Here is a 21,228-nt window from a genome sequence, read left to right on the forward strand (position 1 = left end):
AAACGGCGATCGACCCCGTTCTGGCTGGGGACGCCGGAGCGGCGATAAACCCAAAGTCCCTGTTGGTGAGGGCGAGGACGATGCTCGGGAGGCCGCGGCGGCGGACCTCTAAGGGCGTCTCGGCCCCGGAGGCCCACATTCCTGATGTAAGGGGAGGATGCGGGATCCTGGGTGGTGAACTGACGGAGCATGGTGGTGCGGCCGATGGTACTTGATACATCTCCAACGTATCTATAATTTTTGATTGTCCCATGCTATTATAGTATCAATCTTGAATGTTTTATATGAAATTATATATCATTTTTTGGGACTAACCTATTAACCTAGTGCCCATTGCTATTTGTTGTTTTTTCGTTTTTGGCTTTTCAGAGAACCAGTACCAAACGGACTCCAAATGCTACGAAACTTTTTGACAATTTCTTCTGGAACAGAAGGGACCCTAGAAGGCTCGAGACAAGACCCGAAGAGTCATGAGGGAGCGACAAGCTTGGGAGGCGCGCCTAGGGGGTAGGCGCGCCCCCAAGGCTTGTGGGCCCCTCGTGGCACCTCTTGACCTAATTCCACCTCTACAAATTCCCAAATATTCCCAATACATCAGAGAGCCACCCAAAATACTTTTTCTGCCGTTGCAAGTTTCCGTTCTTCAGAGATCCCATCTGGAGGTCTTTTCCGATACTTTGTTGGAGGGGAATTTCATCATGGAAGGCCTCTACATCAACCTTGCTGCCCTTTCGATGATGTGTGAGTAGTTTACCACAAACCTAGCAAGGTTTTGCTTACGCCGATAGACTCTGCCACGTGGTGATTGAGTCAGTACCTGCATTATAGGATAGGGTGGTCTACTTCTGGTGGGCAGTCCCTCACATAATATTATCCCTCAAGACACGTTATGTTGAGATAACTAAACTATCCTACTTCTTGTCCCATATGTGTGGTGGCTAACTTAAAGATATTTAGGTCACGAGGACCAAACGAAGGAATAAGTTGCATGGATAACCGCGACTCCTAGATTAATTGTGTTCCCCTTAAGATGTCTGCACCTGTTATGTCACAGGTCTATCGGTTTCCACGATCATTTATCTACTTCATGTGCGTCCTAGGGAGTTGTATGTCTCCAACTACGCCAATGAAAAGGACATCTCCAATCACTAAATTACCAAAGGTAAATAAGGAACACGAAGCAACACACACAATTAGACAACACATATCAAATAACCACTTACCAGTCGACCGACCCATAGCCAACAATTACTCAAATAACATCACACAAAAGGGGGTTCAAGAGTTGTTACAACCCATCATGGAGACCATGATGGAGGAGGAAGAAGGGATGGTGATGGCGGCGACACAGTGGATGATGGTGATGGTGGCGTGGCCGTGGTGGTCCTCCGGCAGCGGCCCCCTTCTGGTCTACTTCATGGTTGCGACTATGGTGTGTGTTCTTGATGGTGGCGGTGGCTGGACGCGGATATGAATGATAAATGAGGCTTGATGGCAGCGGCTAGGGTTGAAGGTGTATATAAGAGATATCTTGTAGACTCCTCCATTGATGTAGCCTCCTCGAAAAATGACCTTTCCCCTTTTTGAAATGGCTAAGTCTAGTGTTCTCGATGTCCACCGTTTGAACTGCTTTCATCGTGCTAAGTGCATGGGAAGTCCACAACAACTACAAGACACACAAAGGCAAGGAAAAATAATAAAACCAACTAAGAATAAGGTTTACGCAATGCTCGCGGTGGAAAGGATAAAAATTGGAAATCATGCATATGGATATATAATTGGCTCAAAGGGACATGATATAGTTGAATGTACGGAGATAATGTGTAACTAATGAGCTCTATAGATGCTAAAATATGGAGCCACAGTGATGATGGTGAAGCCCCATTGATGAAGTGTTGCGGAGGCGTATTCCTTGGATCGATTCCCCCTCTAGATGCCTTGGGGAGGCTAGGGTTCTGTAGATGTGTTTCTGGAGACTATGGGCGTCTGATCCCTGATCTGACTCTACAAAGGGTGAAGTAGCCGACCCAAAGGCAGCGATGGCAGCTCATACGACCATGTGCGCTCGTATGGTTGGTTGTCTTGCACTCTGGATGAGCCGTGCACGCTTCAAATGCCACCAATCTTTTTATCATTTTATGGTAGGTGATAATCACATTAATTGAGATGATTCCCTCATAATTGCCTGAGATTTCTTCCATGGTGTTCCCTTCGTCTCAAAGGACGATAAACCGACAAAAAGTAGTGCGCGAACGTGGTAAAATTCCACAAAGCCTACCGAGTAGGAAAAAATAAATGGTACAAACTTCACATATTTGGGGGTCATTAGGGCCCACCTAGTGATCGAGCAAATGTTCCTCCTGTATCTTAACCATAATCTAATATGATTCTTACAAATAGTCGTTGTCCCCTTTCGTTATTCACCCACCACGTCCATGTCACGGCGTGCATCACCTACCTTCATGTGGGCCCTATAGGTGACCTACCCCATGCCTAACGCTCCCTTTCACATATTTTAAAGATCATGTGGGGCCCAACATATAATTTGAAACAACATTTCCCCCATGTTTTGCTATTTTTTTATTGATCAACTTGCTCAAAATAAATACCTTGTATTTAATGCTTTCCAAGATTTGATTTTACTAGTATTTATTTACTCCCTTTGTACTACTATTTGTGACTTGTGCTTCTCACATACGAGCCCTGCCTTCAGATCTGCCTGGAGGCCCTAACCCTAAGGATTCCTCCCCATTGGTACAATCCGTTCAAGTAGATTTTGGTGAGTTTTTTGTTTGGGAATACCCATTTTCCATGGTTGAGTAATTTTCTAAATCGGATATATGCTTGTTTATGGCAAGCAATTCTTAAGTTCTTTTTAGATTCATGAGCATGTCTAGGCTGATCTTTACTAGGCCATATTTTTGGAAACTATTCTTGCTAGGAGCGCAGCACATAAGATCCAAAAGAGAGGGGCGGGTGTTTGCTTGAGGTGTGAGAAAGGATTTGAAGAGGTAGGGGCAGTGATAGGAATGAGGACTGATAAGGGTGGAACCACGGTTGGCGGCGGTGGAGGCCGATTGTTTCACATGTTCAACTGCAGGGGAAAGTCCCTCAAGATGTTATTCTCTAGATCTCTGGGTAGGTGTTTGTAAGAAAACATCATCCATTCCATTAATTCCCTGACTAAGGTCATGTTTCGCCAATGATTCCTTTATTACCATATTTCTTATGATATGTCTGCAGATGATGTTATGCTTCTCAAGAGAAGCAACAAAACCATACAATCTAGCCGCCTCCATTTGGTGAGTGATTGATTCAGTAGCCTGGCTACTTGAAATGATTTGTGTGTTTGTTGTTGCTGGTTGATATGATCCTTATCTTCATGTATGTTTTGCTGATTTTGTGTGTAGAACGACAAAGTTGAGGAGGCTGGTGTGTCAAGCATACAAGAGAGAAACACTTATATTTGTGCATCCTCGACCAATGAGGATGGGCGTGTGATGACGACACCAGGAGTAGTGGCTAAGCTTATGGGTTTGGATGCCATCCCAGGTCCAGGTGTCACAAAATCTATTTACACCCTATCCCATGATAGCTACAACATCAATAGGATCCCAGAGTACTCTAACGACAACATGCTCAAGCCATTGGATTCAAGAGCTAAAAGCACGCCAAGAAGTCCTATTGAAAGATTACAGATGTAATCATTGCCATCAAGTTCCATCAAGAACCTTTCAATGCCCTTCACCGGTTCTTGTCTCTGATTAATTATCGACGATCCAGTTTAATGGGAAACATAACTCAAATCATGGAGGTGGCTCCCAAGATTCTAGATCCCAAGCCACAAGTGAATCCTATGGAGAAAACCATTTCTTCAGGGAACCCTTTCAAGGCTTCTAAGTCAAGGAGGAGTGTTGCAACTTCTCAAAGGATGCTACCTCAACAACCACAATCATCCATGATCAAGGTCAAGCTAACAGAAGGGAGACTATTTAGAGAGCAACACATGAACCGGCATTCGAACTACAACGAGGACATTGCGACACCTTCAATTGATTCTTGTGATATTAAGAAGCCAAGTTGTTCCAGGAGCAATAAAAGGAAGTCTGCTTATGTGGTGCCCCATGCAGAGTTCAGCATGCAGAAGAGGGAAGGTATGGGTGCTTATGGAAGGAATTCAGGACAACATAAACTTTATAGATCTCACAATATAATGTGTCTAGAACAAACCAACATTTGATGATTCAGTCCAAACACAAGACAAACAAACAGTGAACAAAGTCATCATCATATGGTACTATTACCTCTGTTCTTCAGAAGAACAACCAGAAACAAAATTCTTTGGTGGGCAAGGGAAAGTTTGTACCAAACAAAACAATCTCAACCAAACAAGCTACAAAGGTGATTGTAGGAGATTCCTCTTCTAGGACTATGGGGAATGGAAGAAAGGTCATTGTGGAAAGAGTAAGTGGTAGTTGGAAAGAATCAACATCAAAGAACAAAGACTTCCCACAGAACATAAGGTTTTTTTCAAAGAGGAACTCCACATATGGAAAGGTACCATTCATGAGTGAAAAAGCAATAGACACACTCCAAAAGCAGGTTCAGCCTAATGTTGTTATGGATGAGAACATAAAGTGGAACAATCCTGGTAAAGACACTGTAGATGTTGTGTCGTGCACCAACACCTCATCCTTGGTTAAACCATTAGCGAATAATTCAGATACAAGAACCGATTTTTCTTTCAATGACATAACAGAGAAGCATTATTGGGATAAAAATGTTGAAGGGTCATCAGTAGGGCTAAACTATGTCAGTGGTGATTCATTAGGCATTTTGTTAGAAAGTAAAATGAAGGAGCTAACATTAAATGATGATCATCCATCGATTACCCAAGGGGTGACTACTTTGTGAAGAGTCAGTTTACCTTGGACGAAGAACAAGTGTCCCCTTTTAGCATTTGGGATGTGGAAAGTGAATTATTCGAATTTAGCCCTTCTACAATAAAACCTTCACTATATGTTGACTATTGCCAGTCGGCCCAATCTTCAACCAAAGGATAACTTCTCCAATGGAGTAAACCACAGGTAAATAATGTTTTTTGCTTTTGTTCGTAGTGCAAAAATATATGCTCGCACAAATAACAAACATTATCTAGGTTGTATTGTTTTCTGATGGCACTCTCCTCCTTTCTGTTTCCTCTTGTGCGTATTTTTTTCTTTTGATTTGTTGGTCATTTATCTAGGTTGTACCGTTTTCTTCTATCTTCTTAATATAATATGTTTACATAGCACTTGTGTTATACATTACTATTTGTTCTTTTTGTGTATTGTATTTACATAGCACTTGTATGATACATTACTATTTCATAGCCACAATTTTTGTGTATGGTGTTTTACATAACACTTGTGTTATGCATTACTATTTCTTCTTTTTCTGTAATGGATTTTACAAGGCTTTAACTGTCATCGGAGAACGGAGTTGCATGATGTGCATGCTCACAAAATACTTTTATGCCTTTACGGACCAATACTATCATTAAAAGTATTTTTCTGATTACATTTCTTGGATCACTTTATTGATGTGTGCATCGCATAATGCGGAGTCTGGGTTATCCCCTTTACAAAAAAGAACATTTCTAGGATCACACTAGTGACCACTTTGAGATTTAGAACTTCATTATCTCTAGTATATGTTTCGTAGAATCATGACAACGCACCAACTATGCATGTGCGTATTGAACCATATGGTTTCATGTACTTCTATGATAGTGGGGAAATATGAGTGGTGTGGTAAAGCCATGTCATAGTTGATTTATGCCTTGGATTGTGGGTTTTGGTTATATTCCAATGTGCATGACCTTGACATTATTCAGGTAAAAAATGCTCCAAAAAAAGGATCACACAAGTGAGAAACGAGACGAGAAAAATGAAATTGGTGGAAAGATATGCTTATGTTTAGATTGGGCATTCTTAAGGCCTCGTTTGTTTTAGCTTCAAGGACCAGATTCAGCTTTACAAAAAGTTGAATCTAAAACAAACAACTATTTCAAATCAGCTTCGCCAGTGAAGCCAGAATCAGATTCATGCCATTTTCGGTGTACTTTCCTAAAGCACATCCTGGCCTACTTCAATGGAAAAACTAATTATGCTTTGCTAGTGAAGCGAATCCACAATTGATTCAGCAGAATTTGAAGCGAAAGAAACATGGACTAAGATTTCTAGCCAACATAAGGCTTATATTTTCTTGCATGCTCTTCTGTCAGGTTTATCAATGTTGATCAGGCAGTTGGTTTCTTTTGCATCTTGAGAGTAATTATAGGTTTTACAAATTTCATTTTCATATAGGTGCAGGAACCAGAAAACTGCATCAGTCCAAACAATGGAAGGAAAGATGGGGATGGTGAAGATCTAAATCCCCTCTCTGTATTCCACCCACCATTTATGAGTGAGAGTTGTTGGTCTTCGTAGTGCCAGAGTAGCAGTAATGGTAAGTTTACAACACTTCAAATACTGCAATTTCTACCCCCCCCCCTTGACATTTTGCATTCTAGCGATTAACATGGTTGTATTGGCAGACAGTATAATAGAGCAATCTTCTTCTAAAGTGAATTACATCCCAATGAATATCCTCACCAAAAATGTTGAACCGGTCGACATGGATGTAGAAATGATGCATTTGACATCTTTTAAATCAATAGATAGTCTAGACATCTTTGATTTCAACAAAGTTTCGAAAAAATCAGAAGGCACAAACAAGGATTACATTGAATATATCCTAAATAGTGCCAACCTTACCAAAGATGAACTAGAGAAACTATTGTGCAAACAGGAGGGGTCAGCTTTGGATCCTCTACTCTTTGACAAATTGGAGGAAATGAATATACATACAGAATTGAAGAAACCTCTGGACGACTGCGTGTATAGACGATTGTTGTTTGAATGCGTGAATGAATGCTTCGAGATGAGACGTCTCACTTACTCTTGGGAAGGGTATGTAGCATGGAGCAAAGGGTGATAGCAGCGAGCAGATGCCTAGAAACTGTAGTCTACAGTGAGATCAACGTCTGGAAGAGTATGGGCGAGAGAACGCATGGTGAGCTTGTGGAGAAGGACATCACCACTGGCTTGAGCAAAAAGGATCTTGTGGAGGGCATTGTGCATCACAATGATGCAGAGACCGTGAGTTTCAACCTCTCTCTTGACAAATATTTAAATGGGCTTGTGGAGAACAACATGAGCAGTGAACTGGGCAAATGGGATGATTTCTGTGTGGAGGGGTTAGAGGTCGGCGAGGAGGTGGAGAGGGACATACTTAGCTCGCTGATGGACGAGGGTGATCGACGACATCTGCGCGGGATGGCGTTAGAGGCGTTAGTTTTCAATTTTTGTCCTTGTTTGCTCATTTTTCCATTCAGTTATATCCATCTCAATTGAATAGGCCTATTAAGACAAGTCGTTCACAACTAGATAATTATATATTTCATTCCAAAACCGAATGTTATTTATGGTCCCATGGTTGCACATGAGTTTCGATTGTGATCACAACTTGTAACTCTGAAGCCTAGAAGTACTGCAAAACTCAGTAACTATATTTATTTATTTTGGCAATTTCTACTTGTGCTTGTTCTTTTTTATTTGGGATTTCTACTTGTGTTAGTTTTTTACCAAGGATTTCTACTTGTGCTAGTTCAAAGCCAAACTCGCATATATATGGTGCATCCTGATTTACGAGGGAGTCAATTTTGTGCCTCGCACATTGCTGCGTAATGGACCTGTAATGTAACTGTAAGCATCAAAATAATGTGGATATCATAAATCCCAATGTTGCATTGCATTAAGACACAATCAGATCTTTTGAGGGTGTGCTAACATGTCAAGCTAGATTCATGATATGCTAGAAGCCAGACAAGGGCTGTATAACTGACTACATTATTTGTTAGACTTGTTCGTTCAAATCATGATATCAACAAGATCCAAGGCCTTGCTATGGGGCCATTCTCTACATGTATGATTCCCTATAAAAAAACATGTACATGTATGACTATTCTTTTTTCGCGGCAATGAATTTATTCTTTCAGGTTTGATATTTAAGAAAATCTCTAGGCTTCAGTCCAAGCGTTAAAATAGGCATGGAGTAGGTGCAAAAAAGAACCATGGCATGTTTTAGATTCAATCCATTCACATAACCGAAAACATCACGTGTGAAAAAGTGAGTAAAAAATGTGACGGTTTTTCCTTTCATTGAAGTTTCCCCACTCAGAGGTCAACCGTGGTGCAGTACTGAGTTCATAACATTATATTTGAGCTAAGACCTCACCAACATTTAGGCCCAGCCTCAGTAACTCTTTCTCGAAAAGATGACTTACTTCTTTTTTCTCAAAAACAAAGACGACATTGTTCGGCGATCCTATTTGGCTTGTAGGTCGGGGAATAGCGAGGTATCACAGTGCTTTCTATTTGACGCTTATAGCATTGTTTGCATACCCCCTCCCTCGATAGATTCTTTTATGGGTCGGCCCATGTAAGGCATGACAAGGAAGCTCCCTTTCCTCGTTTTGGGAAGGTCCCACAAGCTTCATCGGCTAGTTTTGGGAAGTTTCTGTAACCTTCTAGTCGGGTTTTTTTGTTTATGGTTTTTTGGACCGACTTTTGTTCGGTTTTATTTTTCCATTTTATTCCCTTTTCCTTTTTTTCAAATGCATGAATTTTTCTCAAATTTGATTTTTTTAATTCATGAATCTTTTTTCAAAACATGTGAACTTTTTTCAAATCCGTATTTTTTGAATCCATGAACCTTTTCTATATGCATGAATATATTCAAATCCACAAACTTTTCCAAAATTACAATTTGTTTTCAAAACCCTTGGACTTTTCTCTAAATCTGTTTTTTTTTTGAAAATCCATGGACTTTTTCCAACTTTATGAACGTTTTCAAAAATGAAAAAAATCATATTCGCGAACTTTTTTGCAAATCTATGAACTTTTTTTAAATTCATGATTTTCTCCCAATTTTTTGATTATTAAGTACTTTCATATTTACTTTTTTATATAAGTCAAAAGGTCCATGGTTGACTGGTCAACCATCGACCAAGCGAAGTGAACAAAGGAGACCTACCTCCCAAGCGACCAGGTTCCGTCGCTTTTGTTGGGCGAGGGACAGGTGAGCGAGCGCGTGAGCGAGGGCAGAAAAGCTGTGCTAGAGGAGACATATATGAGCTCTCAGGTATCGCGTACTCTCGTGATGCCTCTATGTACAGTTAGGACGGCCCGACTATCTCACCTCTCCGGAATGTTCTAGAATCTTCCTAGGTTTTTCGTGTGTTTTTACTTATATTTTTTCTATTTTTTTATTTTTGCTTATTCTTTCCTTTTTCTTTTTTATTTATGCTCAAATTGACTAATATTTTGTAGGATCTGTGAACTATTTTCAAATTGGTGAACGTTTTTTGACATTCAGCATATTTTTTCAAATCATGACCATTTTTTAAAATTGTGAACAATTCTTCAAATCCGTATTTTTTTCAAATTCACTAACAAATTTTAAAACCCGGAACATTTCTCAAAATCACAAAGATTTTTTCAAATTCATGACCAATTTCTAAAATCTGGGAAACTTTTCAAATTTACAAAAAAATGAAAGATTTTCAAATTCAATACTTCATAAGATCCATAATAAGTGTCATGGTATTAGTTCAAATTTGAATTAAAACCACAACATTTATTATCGATCGGAGGGAGTCACATTTTATGAAATCCAAGTACATTTTTTCAAATTCGTTAATAATTTTTGGATCCTGGGACATTTCTCAAAATCATGAACATTTGTAAAATTCTTTAAACTTTTCAAATTCATGAACTATTTTTGAAATCCAGGAACATTTTTCAAATTCACAAACATTATTGGAAATACAAGAGCATTTTTCAACTACATGAATGGTATTTGAAATTCGAAGCATTTCTTTTTGTCCGCGAACAATTTTTTGAATTCATGAGCAAATTTTAACATTTCACAAAATCATGATCTTTTTCCAGAATTCAGATATTTTTTATAAATTCATGAATAAATATTGAAAAGTGTAACTTTTTTAGAATTCGCCAACTTTTTCTGGAATTTGTTAACATTTTTCAAAAGTCCGAACGTTTTTTCAAATACACAAACAATTATCAAGTTCATGAATACTTTTGGAAGTTCAGGAACATTTATATAATTTCGAACTTTTCTAAATTCAATTTTTTGGAAATTAGGAGCATTTTTTAAAGAAGCAAAAAAAACATAGAATAACCCAAACTAAAAAAACAGGGGAGCCCTGCCGCGCATATGGGCCGGTCCCAGCTTTGTTCTCTTGATCGTATCACGGTGATACAAAAGACGAGAGATCCTAATTGGGGCCTTATGTGCTAGTTGTTGGAGAGAGAAATAAGAACAAGGCTCACGTGTCGCTCGCGTGTGGGATGACCCAACAAATGGGGTGAGCAACTTGATAGTTCCATAGTTAGACCGGTTCGCAGTTGACTGGTCGATCGTTCATCGGTCCACATCGACTTTTGAGAAAAAAATAAACCTGAAGAAAATATCATAAAATATGAAAAACATTACACCAATGTTTTAAATATTGTAAATTTGGGAAAGTTCATCAAATTAGAAAAATTTCATATATTTGGAAAGAGTCTATAAATTTAGACAAAAAACACAAATTTGAAAAAAAAACATAAAATTCAAAATAAAAATCTCGAATGGACATCATGAATTTGTAAAAACTTCAGGATTTTGAAAAAAAATAAGAATTAAAAAACTGAAAAAAATTACGAATTCAAAAAAGTTCACAAACTTTAAAAACTTTGAGATTTGTAAGAAGTTCATGTTTGAGAAATATGCTAAATTTTAAAAAAGGTAATAAAGAAACAACAAACGAAAAACAAAAAATGAGTGAAATAACCTTAAAAGGAAATAATTACAAAAACAAGTAGAAAATAGCAAAGAAAAAAAATCTAGTCTGGAAGCTTTCAAAAGCTTCTCAAAACCGGGCTAGAATATTTGGAAGCTTCCAAACCCAGGATAGGCTCCCGCTAGAATCCGCTTAAATGGGTCGGACCATCAAAAACTTGCGTGGGCGTCGTGTATGAGTAGGCCTTTAACGAGCACGGCCCGAATAGAAAATGCTTACAAAGACACACAAGAAAAATGTCAAAATATAAATTTCAGGTCTTTTTTATTAATTAAGTTTAACGAATTTGGATAATTTTCTTATGGACTTAAGAGGCATGGCCAAGGGTCCATATATAATAAATATCATGGTTGGTAGATGGCCTATTTTAGGGATTTTGCTAAAGTTGTTCGGTAAGTATTTGAACTTGTGTGAGCTTAATTTGCTTTTTCTGAATGGCATGATAACACATTTTTCTATAAAGTACTAAAAGCAACGGGCAAATTGGGCCCACTCAATCTGCTCGGCCCATCTCCCCTCTAGCTCCAACCTCTATGAGTGGGCACAACCCATGTAGTCTGTGTCGAATCGCCATCTCCCATCACCTCTCACTAACATGCGGGGTCGTCCCATGTTTATCCGACTTGCGGGCCCACATGTCATGCCCATCATTTGGACCCACCGCTGCTACCTGCTACGTCGTCCTCGTATATAACCTGTCTCGTCTCCACCCTCTCATCTTTTCCCATGCCATCGCATGTGTCCAATAGCTAGCCATGCGAGCACCGCAATCAGAGCTCTCTCGCCCCCTCGATAATTTTTCTCACGACACCGCTAACCCGTCGTCGCTTCCACAGTTAATTTTGTCGCGCCACTGAGGTAGACTTGTTTGGATGATTCTTCGACTCAAACGTTCATCTCTTCGAGGCCTACCCATCTATGCAATTTCTTAGAACTTCTATTTTGTTCTTGTTGCCATGTGTGGAAATTAATTGTGATCTTGTCATTGAGACTACGAGGTATTAGGGTCATCTTTGGTAACTTAATCACAGTAATGACTAGAAAGGTGGCTGTTCTACGACCTCACAATGTCACAGACAAACAAATTTGTCACTTCAATGTCTTTTAATAGGTTCATTCAAATCGATGGAGTGTGTAGTAAGGCATGGAAGAATATTTGATTGAGGGCTCAAGTCATGTGAGACAACTCGAGGCCAACTCCAAGCTTCTATTTCTCTAAGGGATCGAAATCATTCGAGACTCCTCAGACTCGACCTTAGGCTCCCAGAGTGAGTTCTAGGGATACAATGCACTCCTCGTTCTTGTATTCAAGTCTAAGTGAATGAGGGTACATGCGTATGGCGGCTTTCATAGGCTAGGAGTCCTGGAAAACGATGAAGGCCACCCTTCGGTGGTGGTAGATGGGAGACATATTTGGGCCATAGTTGAAGTGGGTCAGAAGTACCAAGTAAAATCAATTCCTGAGAGGTACTGTAGTAGACTGAGTAGATCTTAATGGAAAATTGTGCAAAAAAGTCATAATTCACAACTCAGAAATACTGGGTAATAAATCTGTGGAGGAACAATGCCTATACTTAGAGAAGCAAACCGATAAGACACGAGACTGCAAATAAAATGTTTTTCTTGCATGTGCTGGAGATAGCAGAGAATTGTCTCAACTAGATATGGTTGGTAGCACCGAAACAAAAAGGTGTCTTAGTTCCCATGCTGTGAAAACCTGGTTTAGAACTCTATGAAACAGTACCACTAAGTTCTCAGTTGTACGTTGCAGATATACCCGAGATACAGTAATAATCTATTGTTATATTTCGATGTTCATAACTAAGTTTATATTTTTGCGTTATAATTGCAATGATTATTGAATATGTTATTTGGAGGAAGACTCAATTGCATGTGTGGAAACATAAAGACCAAATGAATCCCTAGCCATGCCTATAGGAACATCTCAGGTATTGATGATGATCTTGTTTCCAGATCATGTGTATTATTAAAGTAACAAGGATGCCATTAGTGCTTAGAACAATATTATTGAAACAATGGTGTTGGATAGACCCAACTTATGAATTAGTGCGAGATAACATCATTACTATGTTGTCGGTATTTTTATATTAGATGTTAACGCTTACTTACGTCCTTAGACCATGAGAATATAGTATACCAACATACCGGATGGTTACTTTGAGATTGCCAAACGCCACACCGTAATTGGGTGCCAATAAAAGTAACTTACAGATGTACCAGAAAAGTATTGTTGTGGATATAATCCTGACAATAGTACATGGGGTATGTATGTGGAGGCAATAAATCTACCAATCAGTGCGGATGGTAGTACGCATATGGATTTATACTAGTTCAGGCCCTCCCCGGTGGAGGTAATACTCTACCGTTGTGATGCTCTTAGCTTTTGGCGTAAGGTACGGTATGTTGATGCTCAACTTTCAGCCCAATGCTTCCTTTCCTCCTTATATAGAGTGGCTAGGATGAAGGTCATAATGGACCGGTATTAATGCTATTCATGGCCTCATATGTGGCCGACTGTTCTGGCTATTATTGTTCGTAATTGTCGTTTTTAACTAAATTATATCGCAGTTGGGTAACTGAAGTCATTAAGCATTGGCATGGTATCGTAGGTTGTAGTTCACTATAAGCACTTTTCATTTGAGGTCATCTTAAAAACATATTTCTATGTCAAAATCTGATGTCAACACACGTCTTATCTAGCACAAACTCCTATACATCATCTTGTTGTACTGCAGCCGGGAGATCTGCCGCCTCATCGTGCAGAAATTTCAAGTTACCTTTTGTTGACGTAAATTACTCCAAAATATTACCCACAAAGTGATACTTTTTTTAGGTCCCACAAATGATAGTTTTTGGCCATTTACTACACGAGGATAATTAACACGCTTTGTCTAGCAAGGTTCTCTCCTTCTAATACCTGGCTTGATTTGTCCCCAATGACTATAATTCCTAGGGTTTGACTATGTCACATATGGATGTGAGCTATTATCTCACATCTAACATGACTTCACCCCATCTGTTTGTGATTATAAAAAAATGTGTTGTGGCTCTCCCGCTGTTTCTTTTTTTGGCTCTCCCGCTATTTCGTTTCTTTGGCTCTCTCGCTGTTTCATTTTTTTAAAGATTGCCCAGCCCAGTTTCCCATTGCGCATAGGCACACAACTCACCACGGTCACGACCCAGGACCAAAAAGCCTCAAAAAAATACAGCGTACCTAACAGGAATCGAACTGCTCGTCAACCCATCCTTTCAACCACTTACACACATAGGCATTCATGGCAAATAATCAAAGCATGTCTTTAAGGACTTACTGCAACGTCGGGTTTGACACTTTTTGAACAATTATTGAAAAATTGTGAACAATTTTAAAACAACGATTTTTTTTATTAAAACGCAAAGAATTTTGGGAACTCCATACTTTTTTGAAAAGTGTGAACAATATTTGTAATTCTGTAATTCCATATATATATTTTTAAAGACGAACTATTTTTTTAAATCCCGAACAGTTTTTTAAGTGTGATTTAAGAAAATCCTAACATTTTCTGGAAAACATGAAACCTTCCCCCAAATCACTAATTTTGGAAACAGGAGTATTTTTGGAAATTCCCAAAGATTGTTTAAAAACATCAACTAGTTTTAATGAAAACAAGAACATTTTTTGAATTTCTAAACAATTTTTTAAAATGGGTACATGTTTTGAACACTCAGAACATTTTTTGAAAAAGAATATGAACACTTTATGAAAATGCATACATTTTTTGCATTTGCAAACAATTTATAAAAAGGGACATTGTTTAAAACATTCGATCTTATTTCGAAAAACATAAATATTTTTTAAACTTGCGGGCATTTTTTTTGAAAAATACGAACCTATTTTGATATTGTCGAACATTTTTTGGAAAACCCAAACAAATTTTGAAACACCAAAGAATTTTTCAAATGCCATACACTTTTTGACAAAAATGAACATTTTGGAAAACAAAAAGAGGTCAAACTCAGTTGTGTGTCGACAATGGACTTGCAACTGGAAAAGAAATGGTCAGGCCCAGTTGTGTGTCGAGGGTGAACTTACAAATAGGAGAGAAAGGGGTCAGGCCCAGTTGCATGTCGAGGGTGGACTTGCAACTGATAGAAAAAAGGTCGTGCCCTAGTTGCGAGTTGACAATGGACTTGCAACTGAGACAAAAAAGGTCGGGCCCCAATTGCGAGTCGAGGGTGAGATTGCAACTAGGACAAAAAAAGGTTGGGCCCCAGTTGCGAGTCAAGTGTGGACTGACAACTGGAGAAAAAGTCAGGCCCTAGTTGCGAGCCGTGGGTGGACTTACAACTGGGATAAAAAAAGATCGGGGTCTAGTTGCGAGTCAAGGGTGCACTGGCAACTGGAAACAGTTGCGCCCCAGTTGCGAGTTAAGGGTGGATTTGCGGGTAGGACAAAAAAAGTGTTGGCCCCAGTTGCGAGTCTAGGGGGACTTGCGCCTGAGGGAAAAAATGTCAGGCCCGACTTGCGAGTTGAGAGTGGAGTTGCAACTAGGACAAAAGAAAGGTCGAGCTCCAGTTGCGAGTCAAGGATGGACTAGCATCTGAGAAATAAAAGGCCGGGCCCCAGTTGCAGTTGATGGTAGTCTCGTAACTGGGATAAAAAAGGTCGGGACCCAGTTGTGAGTCGAGGATGGACTTGCAATTGGGACAAAAAAAGGTGGGCCCAGTTGCGAGTCGACGGTAGACTTGTAACTGGAAACAAAGTTGACCCTAGTTGGGAGTCGAGGTTGGGCTATCAACGGAAAAAAGGCCGGCCCCGTTTGTAAGTCGATGGGTGAACTTGTAACTAGGATAAAAAAAGGCAGGCCCCACTTGCGAGTCGACGGTGGACTTGCAATTGGGACTAAAAAGGGTCGGGCTCCGGTCGCGAGTCGAGGGTGAAATTGAAACTGGGACACAAAAGGTGGAGCCTTAGTTGCGAATTGAGAGTAGACTTGCAATTGGAAAAAAAAGTTCGGGCCTAATTGCGAGTCGAGGGTGGACTTGTAACTGAGGCAAAAAAAATTTCGTTGTCCAATTGCGAGTCGAGGATAGGATTGCAGCTGGGACAAAAGAAGATCAGGCCTCAGATGCAAGTTGATGATGAACTTGCAACTAGAAAGGAAAAAAATAGTTCTCTATTTTGTGGTGGACAGTAAACTAACAACGATGAAAAAAAATCCTGAATTAAAAAATGAAAAAGAATAAATAAATAAATATAAGAGATCTTGAATTTAAAAAGGAAAACGTGTGGCTTTAACCGGCAGACGCTCGTGTGCGATCTGCCGGCTCGTTCGTGCGACACGTGTCCTGCTGGAGTGGTTCCATCTTTTTCTTTCTTTCGGTCAACACGACCGCTGCTCGTTGCTCACTATCCGCTAAAATAGTTTCTGGAACAAGATCTTTGTTGTAAAAAATATATAACAAGACCTGTGTTTCACAAAAATTAAATTGCAACATCTGTTGTAAAAAAACTAGTAAATTGCAACATGACCTCTGTTGCAAAAAAAGACTGTAACAAGACATGTGTTGCAAAAAGAATCTGCAACTTGATCTATGTTGCAAAATTTTCTCTAACATGACCCGTGTTGCAGAAATTTCCTGCAACACGATCTGTGTTACAATGATAGAAAGTGACGCTCGGTTGCTCAATCCACCTGATCCGATGGCTCGCGAGCCTTAAAAGATCCGCTGGCATTTAAAAAGTTTACGAACTTGAAACAAAAAATGAAAAAAGAGGAAAATGGAAAAAGAAACAAAAAAAAGAAAATAAAAAATCGCTTGTTGCTGTGACCACGCTGAGGCAACGCAAACGCAACGACTGGACCCCTCGCGTGAATGATGCGTACAGGACCAACGCCAAGCGAGAAAAATAAACAAAAAAATACGAATTTTGATGTCTATATCATACGGTTAGAAAGTTAGATGTTAGGTATACTACTATAGATATGAAATAGTAAATCTGTAATTTCCTATGCTTGTATATAACGAATAAAGGATGTTTGAAGTGTCAAAAAGAAAAAAAACACGCCTTGTCTAGCAGATGCTCCTATGCATCATCTCGTTGTACTGCAGCCAGGAGATCTGCCGCTGCATCCTCATCTGCGAGTAGAAGTTGGCGATGAACTCCTCCGCCTTCACGTCCACCCCGGCGTCCTCGCCGTCCTCTTGTTCCGCGGCGCCGAAGTTCGCGCAGCTCGCTCCCATCACCGCCCGCTGGAGCAGCTGCTCCTCCGCGCAATCGTCGAGGTTCTCGACGCCGTACTCGCTCGGCCCGGCACCGTGGCCTTCCCCGACGCTGCCCGCGTCCCTCTCGCGCGGGTCACAGAAGAAGTAGCGGTCACCACTGTAGTCGTCGGGGGTGTCCGGGACGGCGGGGGCGATGCAGGGAATGAAGCGGAGCACGCGCGCGGAGGGGGCGCGGAACCGGAACGCTGGAGTCTCGTCGATGGAGAACTCGCGCTCACCGTAGCGCAGCCGGTCGCCGCGCCTGCTGCACCCCAGGGTCTTGAGCAGGCCGAGGCCGTGCACGACGATTCCCTTCCGCGCCCGGAGCGCCGCCAGCCGCAGCAGGCGCCACGCCCGCCCTCGGATCGACGCCCTCCTCATCGCCTTAGGCGTCGTCGTCGCCATTGTAGTGCCGTCCACCGGAATAGCAGCGTCCCCTGTTGCTTGCTGCAATGCTGCTCTGCTGTATCGCTTCTACTACACTAAGTTGGTGATGAGATGAGCGGGGCAGGGAGTGCGGCATAAATAGGGAGCTGGCAGCTGGCTTTGCTTGTGTCGTCTGTCGTGTGGCGGGAGCGGGAGCGCGACGTGAGAGAAGAGAAGCGACCGCGTTTGTTTGGCTGCTTGCTTCGTGGCTGGCACAGAGCTGGAGGCTAGAGCTAGAGCGGTCGTGTAGTGTGGGCGTCCGCCAGGGAAGGGTGGACGCATAGTGCGCGCCGGATCGACCAGACGGACGGCGGGAAGGAAGCGATGCGTTTCTGGACATGGGGGCGTTTCGTGGGTTCAGTTTCCAGCTCCTGGTTTTCCGAACAAGGTTTTGTTTTGCCTGCCAGAGGCGTCGACCGGTAGGGTACTGTACTTACTGTTTCTCTGCCGAGTACTGACAGGCAACTGTGAAAAGTGAAGACTGGGACCTGCTAGATTTACGTGCTTCTTTTGGCGAGGAATTTACGTGCTGTCCATGGTGCTTCGTGCAATCGTGCTACGTTTTGTTGCATACATGGCCTCAACTGTAGTTTTTCTTGGCGCAGACAAAGCTTTGCCGTGGGTTTTGCTTCCAGTCCCGTCTCAGTTCTAGTAGTGAGATAGTGTCAAAGGTCGATTTGTAGTGCATGAACATGTACAAAAAATAAAGGTAGTATCTTAGGGCATCTCCAACCCGACCCTCAAATCCAACACCGTATCTGTTCGTGGACCGGTGTGCAAAGTTTAATAAACTAAACAAATTTTACTAAACAAGACAGATTTCAACATAGTTCAGACATAATTCACGTAAAACAAAGGGTCTGTTTAAGACACATCTAGATGTGACATAGTTACGTCACATCTAAACTGATGTCCATTTTGTTTATGTTTTATTTTTTTTCTTCTAGTTTTTTTTTTTTTTTTGTTGCTGCATTATATATTTGTGGGAGTTTAGATGTGACATCCTTAAAAAATATCTAGATGTGAATTAGATAAACTACAAAAGATATGTTGACCATTTAACTAAAAACTAAAAAAAATAACATCCTAACTTGTAGCGGACGACAACCTCGTACACATGGCCGCCCTGGACGGCCGCACCACCATCGTCGTCCCTGTCGTCTTCCTTCCGGTGGCGGAATGGCGCGGGGCACCGAAAGCCTTGCCCGGTCGCCGCCTGGCACCCCTGGAGGAGCCGTTTCGCTTCCTCCTGTGACGTGTGGAGGGCCGCCGCGGCCAATGCCGCCTCCGGCCGCAATGCCCAGGCGGCAGCCTTGGCCCTACCAGCATTAGCTGAGGTGTTGCTTATCGACCATTCCTCGCCAATCTTGGTGAGCTCCCCGTCGAGGCGGCGGCGGCGCCGCACGACCATCTCTGTGGTGGTGATTGACCGATCGAGAGCCCATGCCGCGTCGGGCCGGGGTCGTTGCGGACCTAGGTCGGCTCCTCGTCCGACTTGGCGAACACAGAGCGGCAGGCAGCGTTGCGCCGCTCCTGCCACGACGCCTACCTTGCTACCCTATGCTCGGCGGACACGACGGCCCGCGACGAAGAGGAGACGCCACCACCGAGAGTGGAGGATGCGCCTGCGTGCCTCCGTGTCGCGGGCGGCAGCTCCTTGACGACCTGGTTGCGCTAGTTGCAGCGCGCCGGCGATGCCGGCTCCTCCTTCGAACGGCGCCAATTGGACGCTACAGTTGTGTGGAGGGTGTCGGCTCCTCCTTCACGCGGCGCCCGATTTGGACGCCGCTGTTTGGGGGAGGGGCGTCGGCTCCTCCTTCACATGGCGGAGAGGCGACGCCTACTCGTGTTTAGCATGGAGGGGAGTGCGGTTCCTCCTTGACGGCACGCGGCGACGAGGGCGGGGCTGGATCACATTCCTGGAGTGATCGCTCGCCAGGAGCTCAATTTGACGGACGAACTCCCCGTCCGTCACTGTGGCCTCCGAGAGGAGGCACGACTGCTGAAGGAGCGGCTGCGGCGGCGGTGACACCTAGTCCTCCTCGTCGCCGGAGGAGAAGGCGATGGTTGATTCCAAGGGTTGCATAGAACGATGGCGGCGGCGCCAAGATCCTGAGGAAGATCTGGAGTCGCCTGCGAGGCGGAGAACCACGACTTGGGCATGTTGTGGATAGGGAGATGAGGAGGAGTTCGGAGAAGCGGCTGAGCACGGAGATGTGGATGTGGACGTCACCGGAGCACAGATTATATAGGCGCGGCCAGGCCACGAACGGACTGTCAGACTGCTTTAATGCGGCGCAACGGCCGCAGTTTTGTTTCTTGAGATGGCGTGCCCGCATTGAAGAGGCGACTCCCGTCTAGTCGCATCAGTCAGCGCTGCCCTCCTGTCCGGTCACATCATACGACATCAATGTCGGCTGCTGCAGCTCTAGACTGGCACAAATACAGCGCGGGAAGCGGCCCATCCGTTGGAGAGAAAGTGCGGGGGAGCGTTTTGGATGGGTCCGGCGTGTCGGAGCAGTTGTCCGGACGTCCGACCCCCCCCCTGAGGGAGTCCTGGATTAGGGGGTCCTCGGGTGTCCGAGCTATCGATACGGGCCGGACTGATGGGCCGAGAAGATAGAAGCAGAAGACTTTTCCCCCGTGTCCGGGTAGGACTCCCCTATGCGTGGATGGCAAGAGTGGTGTCCGGATATGTTCTTTCCTTCCTCCACAAACCGACTCTGTACAACTCTAGGTCCCTCCGGTGTGTATATAAACCGGAGGGTTTAGTCCATAGAGGCTATGAGAATTCTCATAGGCTAGACAGCTAGGGTTTACCATTATGATCTCGAGGTAGATCAACTCTTGTAACCCCCATACTCATCGAATACAATCAAGCAGGACGTAGGGTTTTACTTCCATCAAGAGGGCCCGAACCTGGGTAAACATTGTGTCCCACTTGTCCTTTGTTGCCCTCGATCCTGAGACCAATAGTTCGGGACCCCATACCTGAGATTGGCCGGTTTTGACACCGACATTGGTGCTTTCATTGAGAGTTCCACTATGTCGTCAACAGAAGGATCGATGGCTCAGCTTGTCATCAGCGAAGATGCTGTTTCCGGGGAGATCTTTCCCCCTGGTCAACTTTTTGTGCTTGGAGGCTTCGCTGTGCGTGCCAATTCAACTGGTCACCTCGAGCAGATCGATAGCTACGCCCCTGGTTACCAGATCAGATTCGGAAGCCTGAATTATATCGCTGATATCCGAGGAGACTTGATCTTTGAAGGGTTCTCGGCCTCGTACGACGCTCCTCATCTACATGAAGGAAGCCCGTCGGATCCACCACCAGGCTCCATTCAAGGATCAACTCTCGTTCCTGCCCTGGCCTTAATTAGATCCAGAACAGACCACTCTGTCCGAAGATGGGAGGCTAAGCCCCACCGGACTCTCTCCTGTTACGGAGTTCCCAACCGGAAACCCACAGGTGGCCATGTTGTCAACGGGCCTGGAGTCAAACAGGACTCTCTCTGTCATCGGGAAACCGGAGCCATCTCTGGAGGTCAACTCTGAACTCTCGAGGTCTGCATCCATTGAGCACAGTCGGG

At 43.0% G+C, this 21,228-nt stretch overlaps 1 protein-coding gene and 1 pseudogene across 1 annotated transcript; one reads left to right on the top strand and one right to left on the bottom strand.

Annotated features, from left to right (window-relative positions):
* Positions 1 to 2,596: 2,596 nt before the first annotated feature.
* On the top strand, positions 2,597 to 8,016 carry LOC123493684 (uncharacterized; annotated as a pseudogene).
* Positions 8,017 to 16,936: 8,920 nt separating this feature from the next.
* Positions 16,937 to 17,712, bottom strand: LOC109785339 (uncharacterized). Its single transcript, XM_020343938.4, has one exon. The coding sequence runs from the start codon at positions 17,618 to 17,620 to the stop codon at positions 17,024 to 17,026; it is 597 nt and encodes a 198-aa protein (XP_020199527.1). The 5' UTR covers positions 17,621 to 17,712; the 3' UTR covers positions 16,937 to 17,023.
* Between the last annotated feature and the right edge of the window lie 3,516 nt (positions 17,713 to 21,228).

Source organism: Aegilops tauschii, chromosome 4, assembly GCF_002575655.3.
Source record: "Aegilops tauschii subsp. strangulata cultivar AL8/78 chromosome 4, Aet v6.0, whole genome shotgun sequence".
NCBI classification, from domain to species: Eukaryota; Viridiplantae; Streptophyta; class Magnoliopsida; order Poales; family Poaceae; genus Aegilops; species Aegilops tauschii.

Excerpts from the sequence above, each read along its gene's own strand:
- LOC109785339 (XM_020343938.4), bottom strand. The coding sequence starts at position 17,620 with ATGGCGACGACGACGCCTAAGGCGATGAGGAGGGCGTCGATCCGAGGG.